We start from the raw sequence: 22,793 nt of genomic DNA on the forward strand, positions 1-22,793 counted from the left end.
CTCGGACCCCGCCCCCGCGGCCCTGGCGGCGTCTCTGCGCCTGCGCGCCAGGCGCAGGCCAGTGGTTAAGAAGCCTCCGGGTCTGGTCTCGCCTTCGCGTCCCCGCCCTCCTCCTTCCCCGCCCCTTTCCACCTCCGGCCTCCTCCTCCTCCCCCTCTTCTGCCCACCTCCGCCCACTTGACGCGATGACGCACGGCAGGTTTGCGGACGTGGCGGCGGCGCACGGCCCGGAAGGCAGAGACGTTGGCGGCGGTGGCGGCAGAGGGCAGGGGCAGCCAAAAGCGCAGGGTTGGTCATGAATTTGCCCGGGACAGGAGCCGCGGCGGCGGACCTGGCAGCGGGCTCCTCGTTGCGTCCCCGCTGCTAACCGAACAGGTAAAGATGGTGGTCGGCGGGATTGGGCCCTGCTACACTCTCTCTGGAGATGGCGGAGAGCTCTCGGCCGCAGGTGTAGCCGGGGCCGCCGGTTGGGACTCGGATCCTGGCCTGCATGAAGGAGACCTCAAGGCAGAGGAGATCTTCGCCACCAACCCCACCGAAGCCCCTCTTTACACTCTCGGGGAAACAGGGTCAGAGGAAGGACTCCTACCTGTTTGGTTCTCAGAGCCACGCATTTAAAACCTAAACACTACATTTACCCCACGACAATATATGCTGGCAACATCTCGTCCACACCGTCCAAGTGTGACGGTGTGGCGTAAAAACCTGAGATTTAATCATCATATAAACAGGAAAGAGAAAATGTAGGTGTGTGGAATAGAGAGGAAGAGAAGTTTTTAAAACCTGAATTGCCCCTGGCGGATACAGTCCCTGTGTTACTACTATCCCAGTGCTGAACTACCTTGTGCCCTATGACCCTATGGCCCTATCTGCTTAAAGAAAGTCAAAGCAAAACACCCAACAACAGTTACTATAAAGTATGAAGGTGTTTGGGAAACAATTTACAGTTACAGAGTGAGCTGGTTAAATGCTTTAATAACGTATCCATTGGTAATTACTTTTTGCCATGGTTTGTAATCTAGGTGGCATGCAGGGTTTTTTTTTTCCCCTACCCTAAGAATTAAGACAGGTGAAGAAAATTGAGCCAGATGAGATGAATACTATGTACTTTCTGCTGTCTGTATAGTCGGGTTAGATAATTATCTGCTTGGGCCTGTGACTAGCTTTCCACTTTCATTGGAGTCACAACCAGTTCTTGATTATTCAAAAACAGTATCCACTTGTGGTAGTCTGCTGCCTGCATTTCATTACACAAGAGAAGAGATAGTGAGATGAAGTTCTAGTCGTATTATTTAGTATTTAGCAATAGACTCTGGAGAAAGTTTGATGTCAATATGTAAAATGGCTTTGCACATTGCTCACTGAATTTCAACTGTTTTAAGCCAGTTTGGGATTCTAACAACAAATTATTAGGAAGAATCTAAAGGGAAGTATGACCACATTTAAATTAGTGTATATTAAGTGGTTTTTAACTTTTAAGTCTATTTAACATGTAACTATTAGTTATCTAGGTCTAATAAAAACCCTTGAGTTCTTAAAGCATTGCATTGTTGTACAGCAGAGTCAGAGAGTTGTTTTTTGTTTGTTTTTTTCTCTTTGTCACTTCATATTTGTCTGTAGTATTCACAACTGAACTAAGTCCTTTAAGACACCATTTGGGCTTGGCTTCCATGACATATTTTTATGGTTTCTTCTTCTGAATATTCCTTTTCCGTATTCTTTGTAGGCTGATTTTCCTTCCCTCACATACTACTACACGTAGCAGGTCTTCAAGGCTCAGTCTTGGCTGCTCTTTTCTTATTCTGTACTTTTTCTAGGTAGTCTCCTTTATACCTATACGGCTTCGGTTTCTACCTATGCACATAAGTCATGAAATTATATTTCTAGCCCAGACCTTTCTGAATTTGGCTATGTAGCCTGCTGGGCTACTTCACATTCTTTTGGGCTGTCTTAAAGGAATTTATAATCATAGTCTAGCCTCCCACTTTTCTTCCAGTGTTCTGTTTTCTAGAGAATGGCATCACCATTTCCTCAATGATGCAAATCTGAAATCTTGGCATAATTCTTAACTTCTTTCGTCTCTTGATATCTGAGTCACAGTATTAAGTCCTAAGTATTTTATCTCCAAAATGCCTTTTACTCCTTCTACTTCTTTCCATCTTACACAACAATAACTGAAAGCAATCTACTATACTTTCTTTCTTATGTGAACATGTAATATGAAGCAAGAACTGGACCTGTGGAATTAGTTTTTTATTTTTGTTTTGTCTTTAATGAGAATAGGCCAGCTTGTTGAAGATTAGTTGAGAGTGCATATACAAGTAAACAAAAAGTACTCATTGATACACGCTTATTGATGTATGCTTTTAATTTAGGCCAGTGCTCATTCTTAAGAGTATCTTTTCTGAAGTAGAAATGAATGTAGTGGCCTAAACTATATTCAGTCTTTATCGACCATAAATTGAGTTGGATGAGGACTTTGATAAATGTTGGTGAAAAACTTTCAAAAAATAAGAATCCTTAGTCTAGGACAAAATTACGACCTATATAGAAAGCACATGCTATATATACTAAACATAAATACTGAGTTCCACTTGATCCAAGGAGGTAGATAGGTAGTACAAAAGATATATGAGCTTAAAATGCTGAACAAGCCAGAATATTTGGATTTATTAAAGTGTTTTGTTTGTACATATAAAACCCGTACTTTGACTTATCAGAATTATAAATTGCACATATATGATCAGAAGTTTCCTTAATTTTATTCACATACTCAGAATAAGGGGAACTTAATTTTTTGACCTTAAAAAAATAACTGTTTACTTCCGTGAAAATGTTTATCACCTCCACTTTTGGTGATACATAGTTTATAAGAATGGATTACCTCTCCCTCCTCTCTCATTGTTTCTGCTGCCAGATATGTTCTTTGCACTTTAACATCTCTAAAACTCAAACCTAAATTTTTAAATAACTAAAATCATTCTTAAAAATATACGTATAATGTGTCCTGAATGTAAAATTCATGTAACTCAGTCATATGGATCAGCTACATTCCAGAGTTTTCTCTTTCTTTCCCCCTCAGATTTTGACATGGCAGGGAGACATCAGAATCGTAGTTTTCCTCTTCCAGGAGTTCATTCAAGTGGTCAAGTACATGCATTTGGAAATTGTACAGACAGTGACATGTTGGAGGAGGATGCCGAAGTATATGAGCTTCGATCCAGAGGAAAAGAGAAAATCCGAAGAAGTACATCAAGAGATAGACTTGATGACATTATAGTATTAACAAAAGATATACAGGAAGGAGATACTTTAAATGCAATAGCCCTTCAGTACTGTTGTACGGTAAGTTTTAATTTGATTTTGCATAATGCTGTCCAAAATAAATTATTTGTTCATTAGCACAAATTGAAGTAAGTTCTGTGCTTTTATCTTGTCTTTTCCTTTCTTTCCGTAGAAAACTGTATTATGTTGGTAGATGTTAACTTTTTAAATTTTTAAGTGAATACTTGGATTTCCGTTTATTTCTAAATCCATGAGTCTAGTTTCAGTATTAAAAGACATCCAAATGTGTTATCTTGTCTCCTTACTCAGGTTTTAAGAGAATATAGAAATATATAAGAAAAATTTTTTCTGCCTCATCTTCCTGAAATAACACACTTTGGGGTGTTTCTTTCCATACCTTTTTTTGTGCTTATAAAAATAATATGTGTAATATATAAATATAAATATGTATTATCTAAAATACTTGGGGTGTTGGTGATTTTTTGTTTTTCTGTTAAAAAAAAACAAAAAACAAAAAAAAAGATAAATAAAAAAATTAAAAAAACCAAAAAACAATTTTCTTAATGTTTATGTATTTTTGAGAATGAGAGAGACAGTGCAAACTGGGGAGGGGCAGAGAGAGGGAGACAAAGAATCCGAAGCTGGCTCCATGTTCTCAAGCTGTCAGCACAGAGCCTGACATGAGGCTTGAACCCATGAACTGTGAGATCATGACCCGAGCTGAAGTTGCCTGCTTAACCGACTGAGCCACCCAGGTGCCCCAATTTTTGTTTTTAAAAATTGGTTTGGGGCACTTGTGTGGCTCAGTCAGTTGAGTATCCAGCTTCAGCTCGGGTCATGATCTCACAGTTCGTGAGTTCCAGCCCCATATTGGCTCACTGCTGTCAGGGCAGAACCCTGTTTGGATCCTCTATTGCCCTTTTTCTCTGCCCCTCCCCCATTCATGTGCACATGCACACGTGTGCGCTCTCTCTCTCTCCCCCCACCCTTCTCTGTCTCAAAAAAAATACATATATAAAAACATTAAAAAAATTGGTGTATACTGTGCCTATTACTCTGCAAGTTGCTTTTGTCTTTTTTATTTCTTCCTTTTTTTTTTTTTTGTAATGTTTATTCATTTACTTTGAGAGAGAGAATATGAGCAGGAGAGGGACAGAGAGAGATTGAGAGGGAATCCCAATCAGAAAGCTGAAAGCTTTCTGTGTGGAGCCCGACAAGGGGTTCACTCTCATGAAGCATGAGATCATGACCTGAGCCAAAATCAAGGTCAGACACTTAACTTACTGAGCCACCCAGGCACCCCTCATTTCTTAATATATCATAGACATGCCTCACTGTCTGACACATCTAACCCATTTTATATAGTTATATAGTATTGCATAGTATGGATATACCATGATATTAAACTATTCTATCATGTACTCAAGATTTTCTTCATGTTTTGAATTGTGTGGTGAATATCATCAGCACTGTATCTTTGAATGGTGGTACACAGGGTACCTGGGTGGCTAAGTCGGTTAAGTGTCCAGCTTCTGCTCAGGTCATGATCTCAAGGTTCGTGGGGTCGGGCTCTGTGCTGACAGCGCAGAGCCTGGAGCCTGCTTCAGATTCTCTGTCTCCCTTTTTCTCTGCGTCACTCATGCTCTATCTCAAAAATAAACATTAAAGAAAAAATTTTTTAATTAAAGATAAGTGGTGCTACCTTTATTTTTGTGGAGTAGGTTCCCCAAAGTAGGATTGATAAAAAGGGAGGTATATTTTTATTTTAATAATACCAAACTCTTTATATCCATTTTATATCTGTGTCATTATGTCCATCTTGCATCCTTAGTGCGGAATCTGTTTTCATGTAAACATGATACGGAAACTGTTATGGAAACTGTTTTTTGAACTTTATGTTGTCATACTCCTAGTAGAATTTTGAAATGTATTTACTGTGTACTTCCTTGCACATTTTAAAGTGAGTTTAAATACTTCCTAATGACTTAAAGGATATAATTTCAAAAATGTTGTCGCTATTGATATTTAAAAATAAGACTGTTAGAATACTCTTTATATGCTCGCTCTCTCTCTCTCTCTCTCTCTCTCTCTCTCTCTTTTTAAATGTTTATTTTTGAGATAGAGTATGAGCTGGGGAGGGGCAGAGAGAGAGGGGGACAGAGTATCCCTAGCAGGCTCTGTCCTGACAGCAGTGAGCCCAATGTGGGGCTCGAACTCACGAACTGTGAGATCATGACCTGAGCTCAAGTTGGACCCTCAACTGACTGAGCCACCCAGGTGCCCCATTGTATAAGCATGAAACTTTTACTAGCATAAAAGTTTTATCATTGCTTTTTCTCCTTGATTAAAATTTTCATCCTCCCTCCACAGTCTTCCATAATGTATATTTTTGTACTTGAGAGCCTTTTATTGGTTACCTGTCATAGTTCTCTATAATAATACCATACGTATTTATAAACTTGTTTATACAAATTCATACAAATTTATTTTACTTATTTTTAAATGTTTATTTTGAGAGGGAGTGAGAGCGTGAGTGGGGAGGGGCAGAGAGAAAGGGAGAGAAAATCTCAAGCTGACAGGTTGGAGCCCATCATGGGGCTTGATCTCACAAATCATGAGATCATGACCTGAGCTGAAATCAGGAGTCAGATTTTTAACCGACGGAGCCATACAGGCACCCCCAAATATATACAAATATGAACTGAATTTTTAAAAATTTCCTGTGACCCTAAGGTTCTATGTATTTTTTTTAAATAATTACTGCAATTCATAGTTGTTCAAAACAGACACATTAAGAATTTTTATTTAAAAACTTAATAAAGTATTTTAGTGAAACACATTTCTTGATGAGATAAGAGCTGGATTTTGGGCGGGGGGTTTGCAACTTGTTCATGGAGGCAGTACCATTTATTATTATATCATAGTATATCTGGTTTAATTTTTAACATAGACATGTGAATTCATGTTTTGTAGAGAAATAATTTACAAAATGTGCTTTAGAAGGTTGATGATGGATAGTAACTAAGATTACCTAAGGGATACAGGAGTGCTGATGCATAGGGGCACTTGCACCCCAATGTTTATAGCAGCACTTTCAACAATAGCCAAATATCTCCTACGGAAGGAGCCTAAACGTCTGTCAATTGATGAATGGATAAAGAAGTTGTGGTTTATATATACAATGGAATACTACTTGGCAATGAGAAAGAATGAAATATGGCCTTTTGTAGCAACGTGGATGGAACTGGAGAGTGTTATGCTAAGTGAAATAAGTCTTATAGAGAACAGATACCATATGTTTTCACTCTTATGTGGATCCTGAGGAACTTAACAGAAGACCATGGGGGAGGGGAAGGGGAAAAAAAAGTTACAGAGAGGGAAGGAGGCAACCCATAAGAGACTCTTAAAAACTGAGAATAAACTGAGGGTTGATGGGGGGTCGGAGGGAGGGGAAAGTGGGTGATGGGCATTGAGGAGGGCACCTGTTGGGATGAGCACTGGGTGTTGTGTGGAAACCGATTTGAAAATAAATTTCATATTAAAAAGTAAATAAAATTAGGGGCCAGGCTGAAATTACCAAGGTGGAGATTCAAGAGAAAAGTGTGGTCCACTAACTTTATTAGAGAAAGACATGGATTCTTTTTTAACGAACCTAATAAATTGTCTTACAAGAAGAGAAGTTTGAAATGCCATCTATATGAATGATTAAAAATAGATTATATTTCCAATGAGGTGAAAAGGAAAAAAATATGACTAGAGTATATGAGGAGAAAGGTATAGGACAGTGACATGGAGAAGATTTTAAGGAGAAAATAAGGTGAACAACAGAAGAAGTTTAATAGATGTTTCAAAAATGAGGGGCGTAGACTGATTGGGATGAAGCACTTTGAGAGAACTGAGGAAAAGTTTGATCTATATAGTAAGAACACTGCTATAAGGTTTAACAAGAGTACTACAAAATGGTAGGGAAACCTGCCGGTGAGTTGGAGGGGACCCAGTAAGGAGGTTGTTGGAATAATTCAAGTGAAGATGATCAGGGCTTGGACTAAAATATGTGTAATAATGATAGAGAAGAAGTTTACAGAGATTATTTGGGGTTATGCAGCTGATTCCTCATTTAAAATGAAGAATGATGAAAGGGCAGTTAGCTTAACATTAGAGGAAAGAAGGTCTTGTCTACAATAAGGAAGATTGATACAACAGTGTTAGGGAGTTAAGCAATGCTCCCTTTTACCAGGAGCTGAACCATCAAAACAAGGAAGAACCTTACAAAAGGATTTATCACTTTAAAAATAGGGTACTTATGGGGTGCTTGGGTGGCTCGGTTAAGAGTCTGACTTTGGCTCAGGTTATGATCTCGCGGTCGGTGAGTTTGAGCCCCATGTTGGGCTCTGTGCTCACAGCTCAGAGACTGGAGCCTGCTTCGGATTCTGTATCTCCCTCTCTCTGACCCTTCCCCACTTGCACTTTGTCTTTCTCAAAAATGAATAAACATTAAAAAAATTTTTTTTTTAAATTCACTTCACATAGTTTATAAAATAAATAAAAATAGGGTACTTAGTGCTGTATTCCTCTTGTAAGTACTCAATTTTAGAAATTATGAAAAAATATGCCAGTCCTAAAACTGACAAGAGCATAAAAATTGCAAGGTTGGAATCCTAAATGCAACCAAAGAAGTTAGTATAATGGAGAATATAGGGATAATTAGAGTGAGAACCTAGGTAGACACTTAAGACTTGGAAGCCTGGTTTATCAAGAGTATGGAGTAGTTACTAGTCAGAATAGACAATACCAAACAAACATTTAAAGAGAATGGGGTCAGGTTTTGGAGTTTGTCAGTGAGTCTTCATTTGCCTTAAACAGTCTTGAGGTCATAAACTTTCAAAGCATCCTTTATTGTCTCATCTAATTACTCCTCAGTCTTCCTCTCCATCCTCTTCCCACTTACACACTTCCAGGGAGTTGATTTTTCCAACAGGAACTCTCATTCTTCAGTGAACTTGATCAGAAATCTGCAGTTGATCAGTCACCACCCCCTCCTAAAAACCGTCCTTGTTTGACCTCCTTGATTCTTCAGCTTTCTGATTTTCCTACTAGTAATATTTAATAACAGCTAACATTTGCATAATGTACTATATATTGCTATTTGAATGTTCATATGTTTTAATTTATTAATCTTTGCAAAACTCTATGTGGTAGGTAGTGTTATTACTGTCATTTTACATATGTGGAAATTTCATTGCAGAGAGGTTAAACAACTTGCCCCAAATCATAGAGCTAGAAACTATCATAGCCATCCGTCAAACCCACCATTGTATATTGCTTTCTTGGCCACTCTTTGCTTTTAAAAATTTTATTTTTAACTAATCTTTGTACCCAACATGGGGCTCAAACTCACAACCCCAGGATCAAGAGTCACACACTCTTTTGACTGAGCCAGCCAGCCACCCCTTGGCCACTCTTTCTTAATCTCCTTTGTAGATTTCTCTTATTCAACATAACTCTCAAATGTTGGCATTCCTCAGTCATCTTTCATTTATCACCTTTTTCTCCTAGTCTTTTTTAGTGAATCTGTGTACACTTGTGACTTCATTTACCATTTTTTGCTGATAATCCACAAGTCAGTATTTCTAGATGAGATCATTCTTTCAAATTTCAGACATATAACTCCCTGTTGGATAACTTCCACCTAGATATTTCAGTCACCTCAAAGTCAACACGTATATAATCTGTGTTTATTTTCTTTTCTCCCTCCAAAGTGTTCTATATCTCAGTAAATGACATTATTATCCATTGAGTTGACCAAGCCAGAAAAGCTTTATCCTAGACACACTTTACCTCTCTGACATCAATCGAGTGATAAATGACTAGGGCTTAGGTTAAAGCGTTGATGGAAATCATGAATGGGACTAATCACTCAAAGATTATGGGAGGCCTGGCATAATAACGGGTAATCTGAGGAATACTCCCATGCTCTCCCTCCTCACAATGGCAGGTAGATAGGATATACAGACAGGTTGAGGACTGTATAATACATAGGGAAAGCTTATAAAAAATGACTCATCTTGGGGGTGGTTGAATACTGCATGAACACAGAAGTTAGGGAAAATGTCATTAGAAGACAAGTAAGGGAAATATGTTATCTAAGGTGCATGTTTTTTGATACATTTTAACATCTTTGAAAGTGAAATGGTGGCACCCTCAATATTTTTTTTCCTTAGTGATAAATAATGGCACATCTTAGAGTTGATGGCATCTTAGTTTTGATAAAATATGGTAGTTTTAGTTGGATAAGTTGATATTTGCCTATATTCTAATTGCAAGAATGAAAGAACATAAATATCTGTAATTCTTCCTTCTCATTGTTTACAAACAGCAGAAGTGTGATATTTGTGCATGATGTACAAAGAGAAATATCAAAGGATTCCAGGATCTACTTAAATACCTAACATTTGTGTTAATACATGAGTGACAGTAAAAAGTAATTAGCGATTTCCTAAGACTGGTAGATCAAGAGTGGTATAGAACTGTTATCCACAAATAAAATCTCTCCGGGTGTGATAACTTAATACTACTAATAATTAAACTGTACCTTTTTTTTTCCTTCCAAAAGTAATGGGATGAATGAATACTGTTACCTCTGTTTTGATTGAAAATTCAGTTGAATGTTGCTTTTTTTTTTTTTTTTTTTTTTTTTACAGGTAGCAGATATCAAGAGGGTTAATAATCTCATCAGCGATCAAGACTTTTTTGCCCTTAGGTCTATCAAAATTCCAGTTAAAAAGTTTAGTTCATTGACTGAAACACTTTATCCTCCAAAAGGAAGACAGGCTTCACGTCCGTCATCTGTCCAGTATGTTCCAGAACAACAGGAAATTTTGCCACCTAATGATTCTCTTTCTTCCAGTGAGTCAGCTGGTAGCTTTTTAAAAGAAGTAGACCGAGACATAGAACAAATAGTAAAATGTACAGACACCAAAAGAGAGAACCTTAATGAGGTGGTATCTGCTTTAACAGCACAACAAATACGTTTTGAACCTGATAACAAAAACATTCAACGTAAGGATCCTTATTATGGAGCAGACTGGGGAATAGGGTGGTGGACAGCCGTAGTGATAATGTTGATAGTAGGTATAATAACGCCAGTATTTTATTTGCTGTATTATGAAATTTTAGCTAAAGTGGATGTTAGTCATCATTCAACAGTGGATTCTTCCTCACATTTGCATTCAGGAGTCACACCCCCATCACAACAGAGAGAAATGGAAAATGGAATTGGTCCAACTAAGGGAATACCCTTTGGCCAACATGATCATAAACTATATAGTCAAGATTCTCAGTCACCTGCTGCTCAACACAAAACATAGCAGTGAGCTCATACTTACAGTGTTAATGATCACGTGAATCTGGAGTGTGATGAATCAATTCTATTCAGTAACCACTTTAAAGGCAAAAGTTGAGATTGAAGATGCTTTTTTTTTTCACCCTTTTTTGGAGCCACTTACAAATAGATTGAGTATGAAATTCCTACAGTTGGTCGTTGATATTGAGAGTTGTAAATCCATATATCTTGTATCAATGCTTAAAGCAGAAATGAATTTAAATATGGGTCTAGGAAGTTCTTAACTTGGAAAATGTATCATTTTTTATATTCAAGACTGGTTATGCTTAAGTTTTATTTTTCAAGTAATTATTTTTTGGCTTAAGGTTGTTAATATTAAATATATTAGGCAAAATAACTTTTATAAGCCCCTAAAATAATGTGTATGGTTGGGAAGTTGCCATTTGGTCCCTGGAACACTGGATTAGGTCAAGACCTAAAAGTGATCTTTGTCTCTTAAAGCTTGGTGCCTCTGCTTCTGTTTTTTAAGTGACTATATTTGCCTCTGTTATTTGAAAGCACTTTTGTAATTCTTTAATGAAAAGTGTTATACAGATTAGCATTATTTAGGAATTAAATCCTCACATACTGTGATAAGTTGTTGCTGTGTTGTAGTAACATGCCTTAATTACATTTAATGCCTTATAATACTACTTATGTAAGCTAATTTAATTTTTAGAATTAAAAATAAGTATTATTTCAGATGGTCCAATAGGATTCATAACATAGGCTGTATAAATTCATCTCCACCTTCACTATCAAGCACAACTTCATGGGGTTAAAACAAATTTTCATTGTCTGCCTCTGAGATCTGTTGTAGAAATTGGTTCATGAATCAAAAGCAAAGATGAGAGAGACCTTTTGCGTGAAAGTAACAGACAAATTATTGATTGACCCATTAACCTATATTTTTCAAAGAGAAAATGTTCAACTTAAACCTTTTTTTCCTCTGAACTATAGCATCAAATTGGGCAGCAGAGGCCAAAGATGTGTAGATCAGTTGAAAGGGCTTGATAGTGCTACTTCTTAAGATTTGCTGTGGATCAGATACAGTCTGGCTAAGTAAACATCATTTGTATACTAATTTCCATCATTTAATTTCTTAAAGTGTGTGTTTTAAAAATGTAACCAAAATGATTAATTAGAAGTAAGATTTGGTGGAGTCTGGATTGCCTGTTTTGTGTTTTGTGTATAATAAAGTACGTACCTTTAGGTATATAATACCACTTCATTTTCTGGGCATTATTTACTAATTTTTAATGTTTCAGCTTTAGACCAGTGATTTTATATTTCAAACTCCAATATTGGTAACAAGTGGGGTGAAAAAGTACATATGGTACATGAGGTTTTATGTACTTTCAGGAGCAAAGTATCATAAACAGACAGGACAAAGAAGTCAAACATTAAAGCTCTTGCATATATTAAAGGACCTTAGACAATTAACGAAAAATGTTAATATTGGAAGTTGTAGCAAAATCATTTTTTGAGTAACTTTTTAGTTTGAAATTTTAAAATTATTTTAATGTGCCTTAGCATCTTGAAAATATGTATGATCTTTCGATTTTATGCTGTGTTAACTTGGTTGGTTTACATTGTATTTATTACGCCTGCTGAAAAATCAAGTTTTAGGAAAGAAAAATGGATTATTTTAGAGTGGAATGAAGAATTTTGTTTACATCGAATTGATGAAATTACAGTCAGTGATTCCTTTTTGCTAGTGGTACTTTGAAATCATGGTAGGTCTGATTTCAAAATAAGTTACGTAAGGTAGTGAAGTGTACTGTGTACTTGATTAAAAACCATTTCAGTCTTGTAGAATGGCCTCTTGAAGGAAATAGAACATATCCTTATGACACAATCAGGCAGTTTCCTTTTTCTATTTATTTGAATTATATCTAATTCTATATATATCTTATATATAGACTTTTAGATTCTAATCTTTAAGGGTCATTTTAAATGAAAAAAAATTTCCTAAGCATTTAACAGATCTAGAATAATTTTAGCTTTTAAAAAGTACTAGTATACATCAAAACTTGTGGCAAACACAGATTAGTTTATAAAACTTAATAAGAGTTATTATTTGATATTGTGGATTTTAATTGTGTTGCAACTCTTCTTTGAATTTACTTGGATGCTTTACATTAGAAGGTATATATGTAATATATATATATGCTAGCAACCGCAAATGAGTTTGGTTCACTTAAAAAAAATGGAGTTGTAAGTGAAGAAAAATCTGCTATTTTTAGAGCAGATTATTATTTTTTTTTAAGTCTGGGTACAAATGGTTAGGGTTGTTTTGAACTATTGGATGCCATTTAAAGTTTTTGCCGTCCTACTCCTAGAAAATTATGGGATTCATGTCTTCAAAAGATAGATTAAAATGGATTATACAGTCGGCTGGCCACATTAGAATTATAAGACTGTAATGCTAAATGAACTTTTCCAAAGGACTTACTGTTTAAAGCTTTTTTTTTTCTGGACTCTACTTGCTTGTTCAGTGGCTTGAAGAATTCTTTAAATGAACCACTACTTAATGATTAGTTCTTTTGAAGGTATCTATTTCTAAAATTACCTACTTGGGAATATGAAGGATGTTTCAGAAATACTATGAAGAAAGGATCCAGTCAAAGCATTACAGGGTAAAGGTGGAGTTTTTAGAAGTCTATTTAAATGGTGCATTATGATGGGTATCATTCTTATTTTGAATTACAACACCGTTACTCAGGAAATCAGTATTTTTCTTCCAAGTATATGCATATTGCACTGTTAGATCATAGAAATATCTGAATGCTTTATTTAATTCTTTTTATGTATGCAAATACTATAAATCTTTTGTATAATGTATTGGATACAAATGCAAAATGGAATTGTAGAACATTGTTAGCATGTACATCTGTAAAACTGGTTTTTAAAATTTTCTGCCCCTTATTTTTTGTATTTTAAGATATGCAAAATGTAATAAAGTTTCTATTTTATTATTCAATGTAAAATGGAAGCTGGTGAATTTAATTGAATAAAAGCAAACGTTTTCTCCTCTTCTTTCAAACTATTTAAAATAGAGATACTATGTAAGGTGGATAGAATTGCCAGAGGTTTAGTAATTCATATTTCCTCCTTGTTAGAATGAAATAAAATCCACTGGATTATTTATAAGACATAAATGAAAACAAATTTCAGATGAGTGTTCTTTGGATGCTCTTCGATATCAGAGAAGATGACCTTAAAAGGCATGATCTACGACTTCTTAGCAAGTTGTGGGTCAGACATTTAACAAATTATGTGTAAATTTTATCATAAAACCACCTTTCCATTTCAAGGATATTTTATTTTTAAAAGTTACCAATAGCAAAAATAATTGAAAAAGTTGGTTTGAAGCTTTTATTTAGTGGAAGAATTTGTGATGTAATCTTTACTTTTCCTTAAAATTGTACTTAAAGTTACTTTTTAATAAAAAGTTCTTACTAACTCCAGAGCCTTTAACCATATTAAGGCAAAGCCATTGACACTGTACGTTATGGTGGGGATGGAAAGTTTAACAAGATCCTCCAGATTTCTTAGCATTCTGTTGTATCCAGTGTAGGTCTGTGATACTAGTGATCACACTAATATTACACTGTCTGCCAAATCTTAATTTATCATGACTTTAATCACCTTGAGTTTTCTTTTTTGTTGGTGCTTATTCACGAATATTTGATAGTGTCATTCTTGCTCAATAAATATTTTACTAGGTAAAATCTGTATTTTCTCTATTAAATATATTTAAGTAGGCTCAAAATAAAACATGTTCATATAAAACAAAAGGACACAATTTTGTTTTGTAAGAATTTAATGTGTAAACAAAAAATAAGCATTGTAGCAAAAAGGTATGCCTGTTAATATAGCAAATTTAAAGACACTTCAAGTACTTTTTTATATATAGGAGGCTATCTTTGCATTAAAGTTTACCTTCTTATGGAATACCTAACATCACAGTCCCTGAGAATTTAAGCCAGAAAAACAAGACTCATGCTGGTAAAGCAACCTGCAAATACTACCTGTTCTCACAGTTGGTCAACCTTAAACTTCTACAAAGATCTTCCAAGGGGGGAAGACAATGCACTTAAGGCAGATGGCTGGAGCCTCCTGGAGCTAATCCTTGCCTAAAAGGGCTGTCTTACCATCTGCTGGACTAAAATTGTGGAGGCAAATTGAAAGCTAGGAAAAATACTTCAGTGCATTTGCTCAATTCACAAAGTTATCTGCAGATTTATAATAAAGTAAATAGAACCATTGAGATCGGATTTCTATAAATTAAGTGGTATTTGGCTAAGGTACTAAGGAAGTGAGAGAATGAAACAATATTTTTTAAATATTTATTTTTTGAGAGAGCGTATGTGTGCAAGCACACACAAGTGGGTTAGGAGCAAAGGGAGAGGGAGGGAGAGAATCCCACACTCAGTGCAGAGCCCAGCGTGGGGCTCCATCTCACGACTGTGAGATCATGACTTGAGCTGAAATCAAGAGTCGATGCTTAACCGAATAAGCCACCCAGGTGCCCCTAAAACATCAATGTTTTAATAATCCTAAGTGACTTTACCCATTACAACTGGAAACTTTATGACCTTCTAAGTCCAGTAGATTGTTGTTTTAATGTGGACTTTTTTATTCCTGTTTTCCATTTAGAATGTTTATAATTTCCCAGAAGCTTATTTTAATAATTCACATATGATCAACACAGCACTGAACTAATGGTCTTCACACACATCTTGAATTAACTGAGGAAGTATTAAAATTCAAAGTGATCTTTTTCCTGAGAAAGTCACATTACAAAATGGCACAATATAAATTTTCTCCAATCTTCCCCTCCAGAATACACGATGGGAAATCAGATTATATTTTTTGAGGAAAATATGGTTGATTTTTAAAACTTTTAAATCACTTACCAAGCTACAATTTTTTAGAGGGTGATGACCAAATTAAAATTAAGTGATCATTTCTATAAGGTATGAATGAATACATACAGCAAATTTTGGTTGGTGTTTAAGCAATTTTTGTAGGAAATAGTTTACAGGTGGAGAAACTAAGGCACAGAAAACCAAGCTGATTTTCAAGACTGAGTCTAATGGTAAAGGCAGAAATAGAATTTGGCTGTGATTCTCAAGGTTAGAGGTTAACAGGTAATACATTCCCTAAAGAGAAAATTTATTCCTTTTGGTAGGTAACATTAATCATCTAAAAACACATAATATGAATTCCCTTGAAAATCTTTGGCATTTGTGTGTCTTTGGAGGCTGAGGGTTTTTCGGTATTTTCCCTGCCAAAATAGAAAAAAAGCAGGGGAGCTAGTTTTTAATAAACAAAAAAGATTGATCTTGATTTTAAAATGACCTGAGTTTTATTCTGCACTGTGATATAAATCACTTGGGTAACTAGGAGTCCTATGAAATTTAACAGCAGCCACTACACCTCAAAAATCTGGCATTTTCCCCAGCGTGTATGTTTTTGATCCCAAAACTTCCAATCTCATAAATTACACCGTTGTGAACTCAGGTAGGTTTATGTAGTCGTAGCACAGAACATACCATGTAAAAGTAAAAGATAAAATTATTTTCAAGTTTCTTTGTTTTTAAAGTGCTCCTTGTGCAGTATTAATCAATGTTCAGATTACAGAAATCCACTATGATGACCAGTACTAGTTTTACAACAGATCAAGTTAAACAAGAATAATTTGTTCAAGTATGAATACATAGATTAAAAGATGCAAAAACTCTAGGCACATTCAAATCTGAATAATACAAAAAAAAAATCCACTTGAACACATAAGAGGCATGACAGGGTGTTGAGAAGGAATGTCAGAGCATCAGAGACTAACTGGTAAGGTACCTAGTATGTAAACTCAATGTGGTTCCGAGTGTTTTGACAGCAAATATTTGTCTAACAAAACAGGAACAAAAATACAATACTCATTCCTTATCAGAAATAGAAAACAAGTCTGTCCAAATATTTAGAAGCTGTATCATAAAGATATTTTTGGAGACATTCCATAGCTAATAGGTTGCTTCATCCATGTTGTCATCACTGTCTGCACCAAAATCATCTCCATCTTCAAAGTATGAATTAATGTAGTCATTTTCCTAAGTGAAGTGAGAAATTTCTCAGTTAACATTAAAATGAATTAGTAACATTATTAAAAAACATCATTTAGGCTGTCCCTTTAATCTTAATTTATGAATATCAAATCTGGGTAATAAAATATATCCCGCTTTAAAAAAGTCTCTGCTATTTCATCTCCTTAAAAAATATTTTTCACTCCCATCTACCTGTGCTGCTTTCCACAATACCATCACCTCCTACTATTCTCAGGCACCAACTAGTTAAGAGAAAATGAAGGAATGTCCGTTACTCCTTAGTAGAATGATACATCGAATTCATTATACCTCAGTAAGATGATACAGGGTTTAGTTAGCCAAACCACCAATTAGTTACTCCAAACAAATGTACAATCAAGAAACAAAGCCAATTTACATTAACATTCAAGTACACCAGAACTGAGGTTTTCAGTCCTGATGTGTAATTGAGCAAAAGTAGAGGGATTTTTGCTTTCTATCAAAATACAAGCCTCAAGATACCAAAAAAAAAAAAAAAACCTAGAAAATGCCATATTCCATCCGGGAGCCCTCAGTTTCCTTGAGGTTAAGAGGGATTAAACTCCTGGGAACATTTCAATTATTAAGACAGGGTAAGACTATTATCCATGTAAATGATTCCTGATATTTCTGTGCTTTCTATCAAAAATTTAAAAATCCATTTTGGATATGGATTATAAGAAATTTAAGAGCATTATTAACCAATTCCAGTGTATGGGATGTATCTGGATTTTGATTGGAACAAACAAAAAAAATTTGGCGGACAATTGAAAATATTTGAACATTGGCTTAATATTTGATGATATTAAGGATATTAGGTGTACTAATGATGTTGTGATGTTGTTAAAGAGTCCTTATTTTTTAGTCCATACTGAAATATTTATGGATGAAATGATACAATGCCTGGGATTTGCTTTATAATAATCCAAGGTGGATGGGGAATGGAAGTGGGGTGGGATAGGAGTGGACTGGGTGAATGAATGGGTGGTTGAAAGACTGGCTATAAACTAATGATTGTTAAAGCTGGGTGATAAGTCCATAGATGTTTATTTTACTAATTACTAGATTTTTGTACATCATTGAAATCTGCCATAAAAATATTAATCTGCATTTCTACTCTCTATAACAGGAGTTACGATACAGTAACAAAATAGAGACTATTCTCTAAAGAAAGGCATCTGGATTTCAGCTTTATAAGTATCTATGTGGTGGGATTTTTTACTATGTAAGTTTATATAAATAATGCAAGACAACTTGCATTATTCAGATATAGATTTCATTACTTTGTCTTCCCTCAACACTGTTAAGTTTCTATATCCAGTAAGTTTCCATATCATCTCCAGTAAGATGGCCTGGTTTCTCTGTTGCCAAGAAATCTAATGATGTCTGGAAATATGGCTGAAGCCTGGGGCTAGTGTACAGGCGAGGTGTGGCATGGTTGAGAGTTCAAATGAACCTGACTGTAAATGAAATTGGAAGGGATACTCCACTATTCCAAATCAAGCACATGCAATTTATGCTTTGGACATGAGCACCTCCAAGTACATTCAGTGATTCACAATAGGTAATTTCGTGATGTTAATAATATTGATACAGGTACAAAGTGAGAACTTGTTGAAACTGATGGCTTAAATGGTTCTTGGCTTTCATTTGAATGCTTGATTTTTTTTCTTTAATAACGATATTCACAAGACCGAGGTAAGAAAAAGTCTGTATTTCTTGAATTTTACATAGAGGTGTTATATAGATAGTTTTATATATCTATAAACCATATAACTATATATGGTTGCTCCATTTACTCTTCAGAAACAATGCTTATCAAATCCTCAATACATCAAGTAAGTTAATTAGCATGATTTTTTTCATTAATTGACTGCTAAAAAGAGTAAAGAATAAATATAGAAAAGTCTTTAATCTCCCCTCTTCATCCTTCACCCAGCCTCATGCTCAAAACAGGTATCATTTCTCTATTAAAGTGGAAACATATTTATATAAACTGTTTAGTGCTTTGCTAAGGCCTAACACAGAATTCTGAAACTACTAGAATCCTGATGTCTGTTATTCTTGTTAGGAAAGATCTTACTCTCAACAGAGCTCACCTCAAGCAGACTTTATAAGCAGAGCATTCCAAAAGCCAGCCTTGTCTAGAAAACAAGCCACTAGCCACTAAAAGCTAATAGCATGCCATGACCCCCAAGACCAGTTATGACACTCAAAAATGTCTCCAAATATTACCAGATATACCTCAGAGGGCAAAATTACCACTGGTAGAGAACCACTGGTTCATAGCAACAAACTTTCAAACATGGTCTAACCATGGCTCCTTCCAATCCAAGCAACTGGGCTTTCTAAAATACAAATATGATAAAACTACTCTACGGCTTAAAACCCTTCAATGGCTCCCCACAGCACTAAGGGTAAGGTAATATTGTTCAGCCTGGTACTTAAGATCCCCCCCCTTTTTTTTTTTGTCTCCGGCTTCATGTCTCCACACACCCCCACTTACATCCTCCAGCCTAGCCATACTGACTCACCTGGTCAATTACACTAGTATGCTAAACCCTCCTCACCTGCAAGCCTTCTCCACGCTCTTTCCTCTATCTGTAATTATCTTCCACTCCATTTTTCGTCTTGATGTGATTTAGTCTTCAGATTGTCTTTTTTGAGATACCTTCTTTCATATCATTAAAATGGAGTTTGGTGCCCTTCTTACGTACCCCTGTAACATCCTGAACTAGGTATTACACCATAGCATTATTCATTATATTATAATTGTCTCTTCTCTTGTGTGTCTCCCCACTAGACCAATATCCTTGATGGGAGAACTGTATCTGATCCCGATATTCCCCATGTCTAGTACAATTCTAAGAACCACTTAGTATAAAAACACACTGAATGAAAGAAAATGAGTAATAGGTATATATAGGGCAACTAAAACTTTGGATAAGGATGCATACAGGGAGACTGTAGAGAGAAAAGGAAATCCAAAGGAAGAACTCTGAAGAATACTAACATTTAAAGATGAGAAAAGAAAGAACTCAAAAGAGACCACGAAAAGGTACCAGACTAGGAGAAAAACAGGAAGTGTTGTGTCACAAAAACCCAGACAAGCAACAATGTTTGCCTATGTCTTAGCATCCAGCACAATGCCTGGCATATAGCTGATGCCATAATTGCCTTAATTTGTTGAATTTAAATAAAGGAAATAATATTTTAATCATGATGTTGTGAGAGTGTTAAATGTTGCAGAAAAGTCAAGTGAAATAAGGACTAAATTTTATTTATTGGTGAACTTGGTGGCAATAATTTTAAGAGCATGTAGGTGGAAATCAGATGAAAAAGAACTAAATGCAAGAGGTTACAGGGCAGTGAGCAAGTGAAGCAAGCTAAACAACTTCCCAGGACACAGCAGCACACTTGGAGGGGAATCATAATGAGAGATGAACATGTTTTTGTTTGTTTGTTTTTTAATTTTTTTTTTTAACATTTATTTATTTTTGAGAGACAGAGACAGAGCATGAGCAGGGGAAGGGCAGAGAGAGAGAGAGAAGGAGACACAGAATCTGAAGCAGACTGCAGGCTCTGAGCAAGCTGTCAGCACAGAGCCCGATGTGGGGCTCAAACCCACAAACCATGAGATCATGACCTGAGCCGAAGTCGGATGCCCAACCGACTGAGCCACCCAGGCGGCCCGAGAGATGAACATGTTTTAATGCATGAGTGGAAAATATGAGTAGGAAAAGAGATTGAAAATATGAAAAGGGAAATGACATGAGGATTATGGTTCCCACCCCCAAAAAGGCAAGACAGTTAGTTCCAAATACGATGAAGCCTATTTCTTCCACTGGAAAAACAAACAAACAAAAAAACAAAAACAAAAACAAGGAGGAAAGACATTTAGTCTGAAGGCAGAGGACATGAAATTATGGGAGTATCTTCTTGATGGCTTCATTTTCTGTATGAAGATGCTATTATCTGCTAAGAGTGAAAAGAAAGGTAGTCAAGGAGAGGGATTAAGAAGAAAAGAGATGATCTAAAATAACTGCCGTAGACAGAGGATTTGACAAGAGAAACAGAGAAATCATGTAAGCCAACAAAAAGGGGCTAGTGTTGTTTTAGTGGCATGGGTTCCTGTGATTCCTCAAAAAAGCTCAATAGGCAGTTTGGAGGGGAAAAGCGGAGACAGTGGAATTGATCACAGGTTACTTTGATCTCAAGTGGGTGCTGGGAGGACAAGGGAAGAGAGGAATGGCAAGAAAGCAGTTAAAGGGTGAGCAAGGGTCTAGGTCCCTTAGGGAAGGAAATTAAGACAAGGAACCAATGAAAGGGAAATAGAGAATCAGAGAGCCTGGCAGTCTCAAACATGTCAGAGTGTAGGAATAAAAAAGTGAATGATCCGGAAAGAAAGCTGGAGACAGGTTTAATTTTAAAATGTTTAAATTTAAAATTTATCTGGAAGAATAAAGAATACTCAGGAAAATTCTTCCAAAAATGTTAATAATCAGAACCTTCTATTAATTGCATCAGCAGAGTGATGGTTCAAAACCAGATCTCAGAAATACATCTAAGTCAAAGTGAGACTCTGAGAGCTGATACAGGGGAATTTCAAACCAGTGAAGAAAGAAAAGTGTTTAAAAATGAGGTTAGCGGCTGGCTAGCCATTTGGAGATAGATAAAAATGGATCCAGACCTCTCCCTTTACACCAATGTAAATTTCAAAAAAAAAAAAAAATTCCAAAATTTAATGTAAACTAATTAAAGCATATAATAAAGATTTCATAGCTGTAGCAGTTTCAGGTAAAGAAAAGATTCGGTGGCATGTGAGGAGCTATAATGGAGTGAAAACAAAGTGCACTGTCATGGAGAAGAAACTCTCAGCCTAGGACTACTGTAAGAGGTATCTAAGTCCCAAAGATGCCATAACCAACAAAGTTAATCTACTCAAAAATAAATAATCAAAAATGACTGTCTCTATTTTGAAATGCACCATGTTTCTAAAAGTGAGAAATCCCAAACCCAAACCGCTAAGTCCTGCCTCAGTCGGATACTTGGGGTTGGATCATACATGTTCCCTGACAGGGTCCACATGCACTTTGGGATTTAAAACATGATGGTATGCATTGCAGGGATTTCCTCTTCAGACTCTGAATTTAGTGACTAAGTTCTTAATTACTGTCATTGCTGATTTAAAATTTTATGTAGATAAATCTTAAACTAATCTGATCAATTTCCTTAACTTGTGGACTTCCACTTACAAACTTGCCTCTGGAGTTATTTTTACCTCCTACATTCAGTTTAGTATCATTATTTCAATGCAATAATAATTCTCTTGACACTAAGGAATTGATAGCAGTGATAATGATACATCCCTGGTACCCATCAACTTGGTTTTGGTTTGTTATTTTAATTATATAGCATATATCTGAATCTCATTGATAATCCTTAAACTTAGTAACTTTGTTACCATCCTCCAATAGACCATTACCTCTTCTTGCTCTTCTTCATCATACTCCTCTTGTTCTGCAGCATCATCATCCTCATCATCATCACCTTCTTTATTTTTCTCTTTGCTTCCTTCTTTCTCTTCATTTTCCTCATCTGATTTTTCACCATCACCTCTCTTTTCCAATTCCTGGTATAAATGAACTTCACTAATTAAAAAATTTTTTATTTTATTTTTTTCTGAGAGAGAGAGAGAGAGGGAGACAGAGAAGGAGAGCACATGGGTAGGGGAGGGGCAGAGGGAAAGGATCCAAAGTGGGCTCTGTGCTCATAGGCTGACAGCAGCAAGCCCGATGTGGGGCTCGAGCTCATGAACTGTGAGTTCACGACCTGAGCGGAAGTTGGATGCCCAACCAACTGAGCCAGCTAGGCGCCCCTGAACTTCATTAACTTAAATGGAATTCACTAGACTTTAACCTCCCTGCTTAGCTCAGGAGAATATAGTTAACCTATCATCTTATTCTAAAACTCCAGGCCACCACCTAGGAAACTGTGAGTTC

The 22,793-nt window shown here is 36.1% G+C and overlaps 2 protein-coding genes across 5 annotated transcripts in view; one reads left to right on the top strand and one right to left on the bottom strand.

Annotated features, from left to right (window-relative positions):
• The first annotated feature begins 70 nt into the window (after positions 1-70).
• Positions 71-13,656, top strand: LYSMD3 (LysM domain containing 3). Its single transcript, XM_058727213.1, has 3 exons — positions 71-375; positions 3,083-3,345; positions 9,987-13,656. The coding sequence occupies exons 2-3, from the start codon at positions 3,091-3,093 to the stop codon at positions 10,650-10,652; spliced, it is 921 nt and encodes a 306-aa protein (XP_058583196.1). The 5' UTR covers positions 71-375; positions 3,083-3,090; the 3' UTR covers positions 10,653-13,656.
• An 818-nt stretch (positions 13,657-14,474) lies between these two features.
• The window catches only part of POLR3G (RNA polymerase III subunit G), a 102,459-nt gene continuing 94,140 nt past the window's right edge, over positions 14,475-22,793 (bottom strand). For all 4 annotated transcript variants that reach the window (XM_058727256.1, XM_058727263.1, XM_058727274.1 and 1 more), the window contains exons 7-8: positions 22,277-22,423; positions 14,475-16,779 (exon numbers count right to left, since the gene is read on the bottom strand). In XM_058727256.1, the coding sequence (XP_058583239.1) occupies positions 16,693-16,779; positions 22,277-22,423 (234 nt within the window). In that variant the 3' untranslated portion in view covers positions 14,475-16,692. The remainder of the gene's footprint in view (positions 16,780-22,276; positions 22,424-22,793) is intronic.

This window comes from Neofelis nebulosa, chromosome 1, assembly GCF_028018385.1.
Source record: "Neofelis nebulosa isolate mNeoNeb1 chromosome 1, mNeoNeb1.pri, whole genome shotgun sequence".
NCBI classification, from domain to species: domain Eukaryota; kingdom Metazoa; phylum Chordata; class Mammalia; order Carnivora; family Felidae; genus Neofelis; species Neofelis nebulosa.

What these genes read in the sequence shown, in the direction of transcription:
- LYSMD3 (XM_058727213.1), top strand. Translation starts at nt 3,091, where the DNA reads ATGGCAGGGAGACATCAGAATCGTAGTTTTCCTCTTCCAGGAGTTCAT. An exon ending in CCCTTCAGTACTGTTGTACG is followed by an intron (nt 3,346 to 9,986) that starts GTAAGTTTTAAT and finishes TTTTTTTTACAG; the next exon opens with GTAGCAGATATCAAGAGGGT.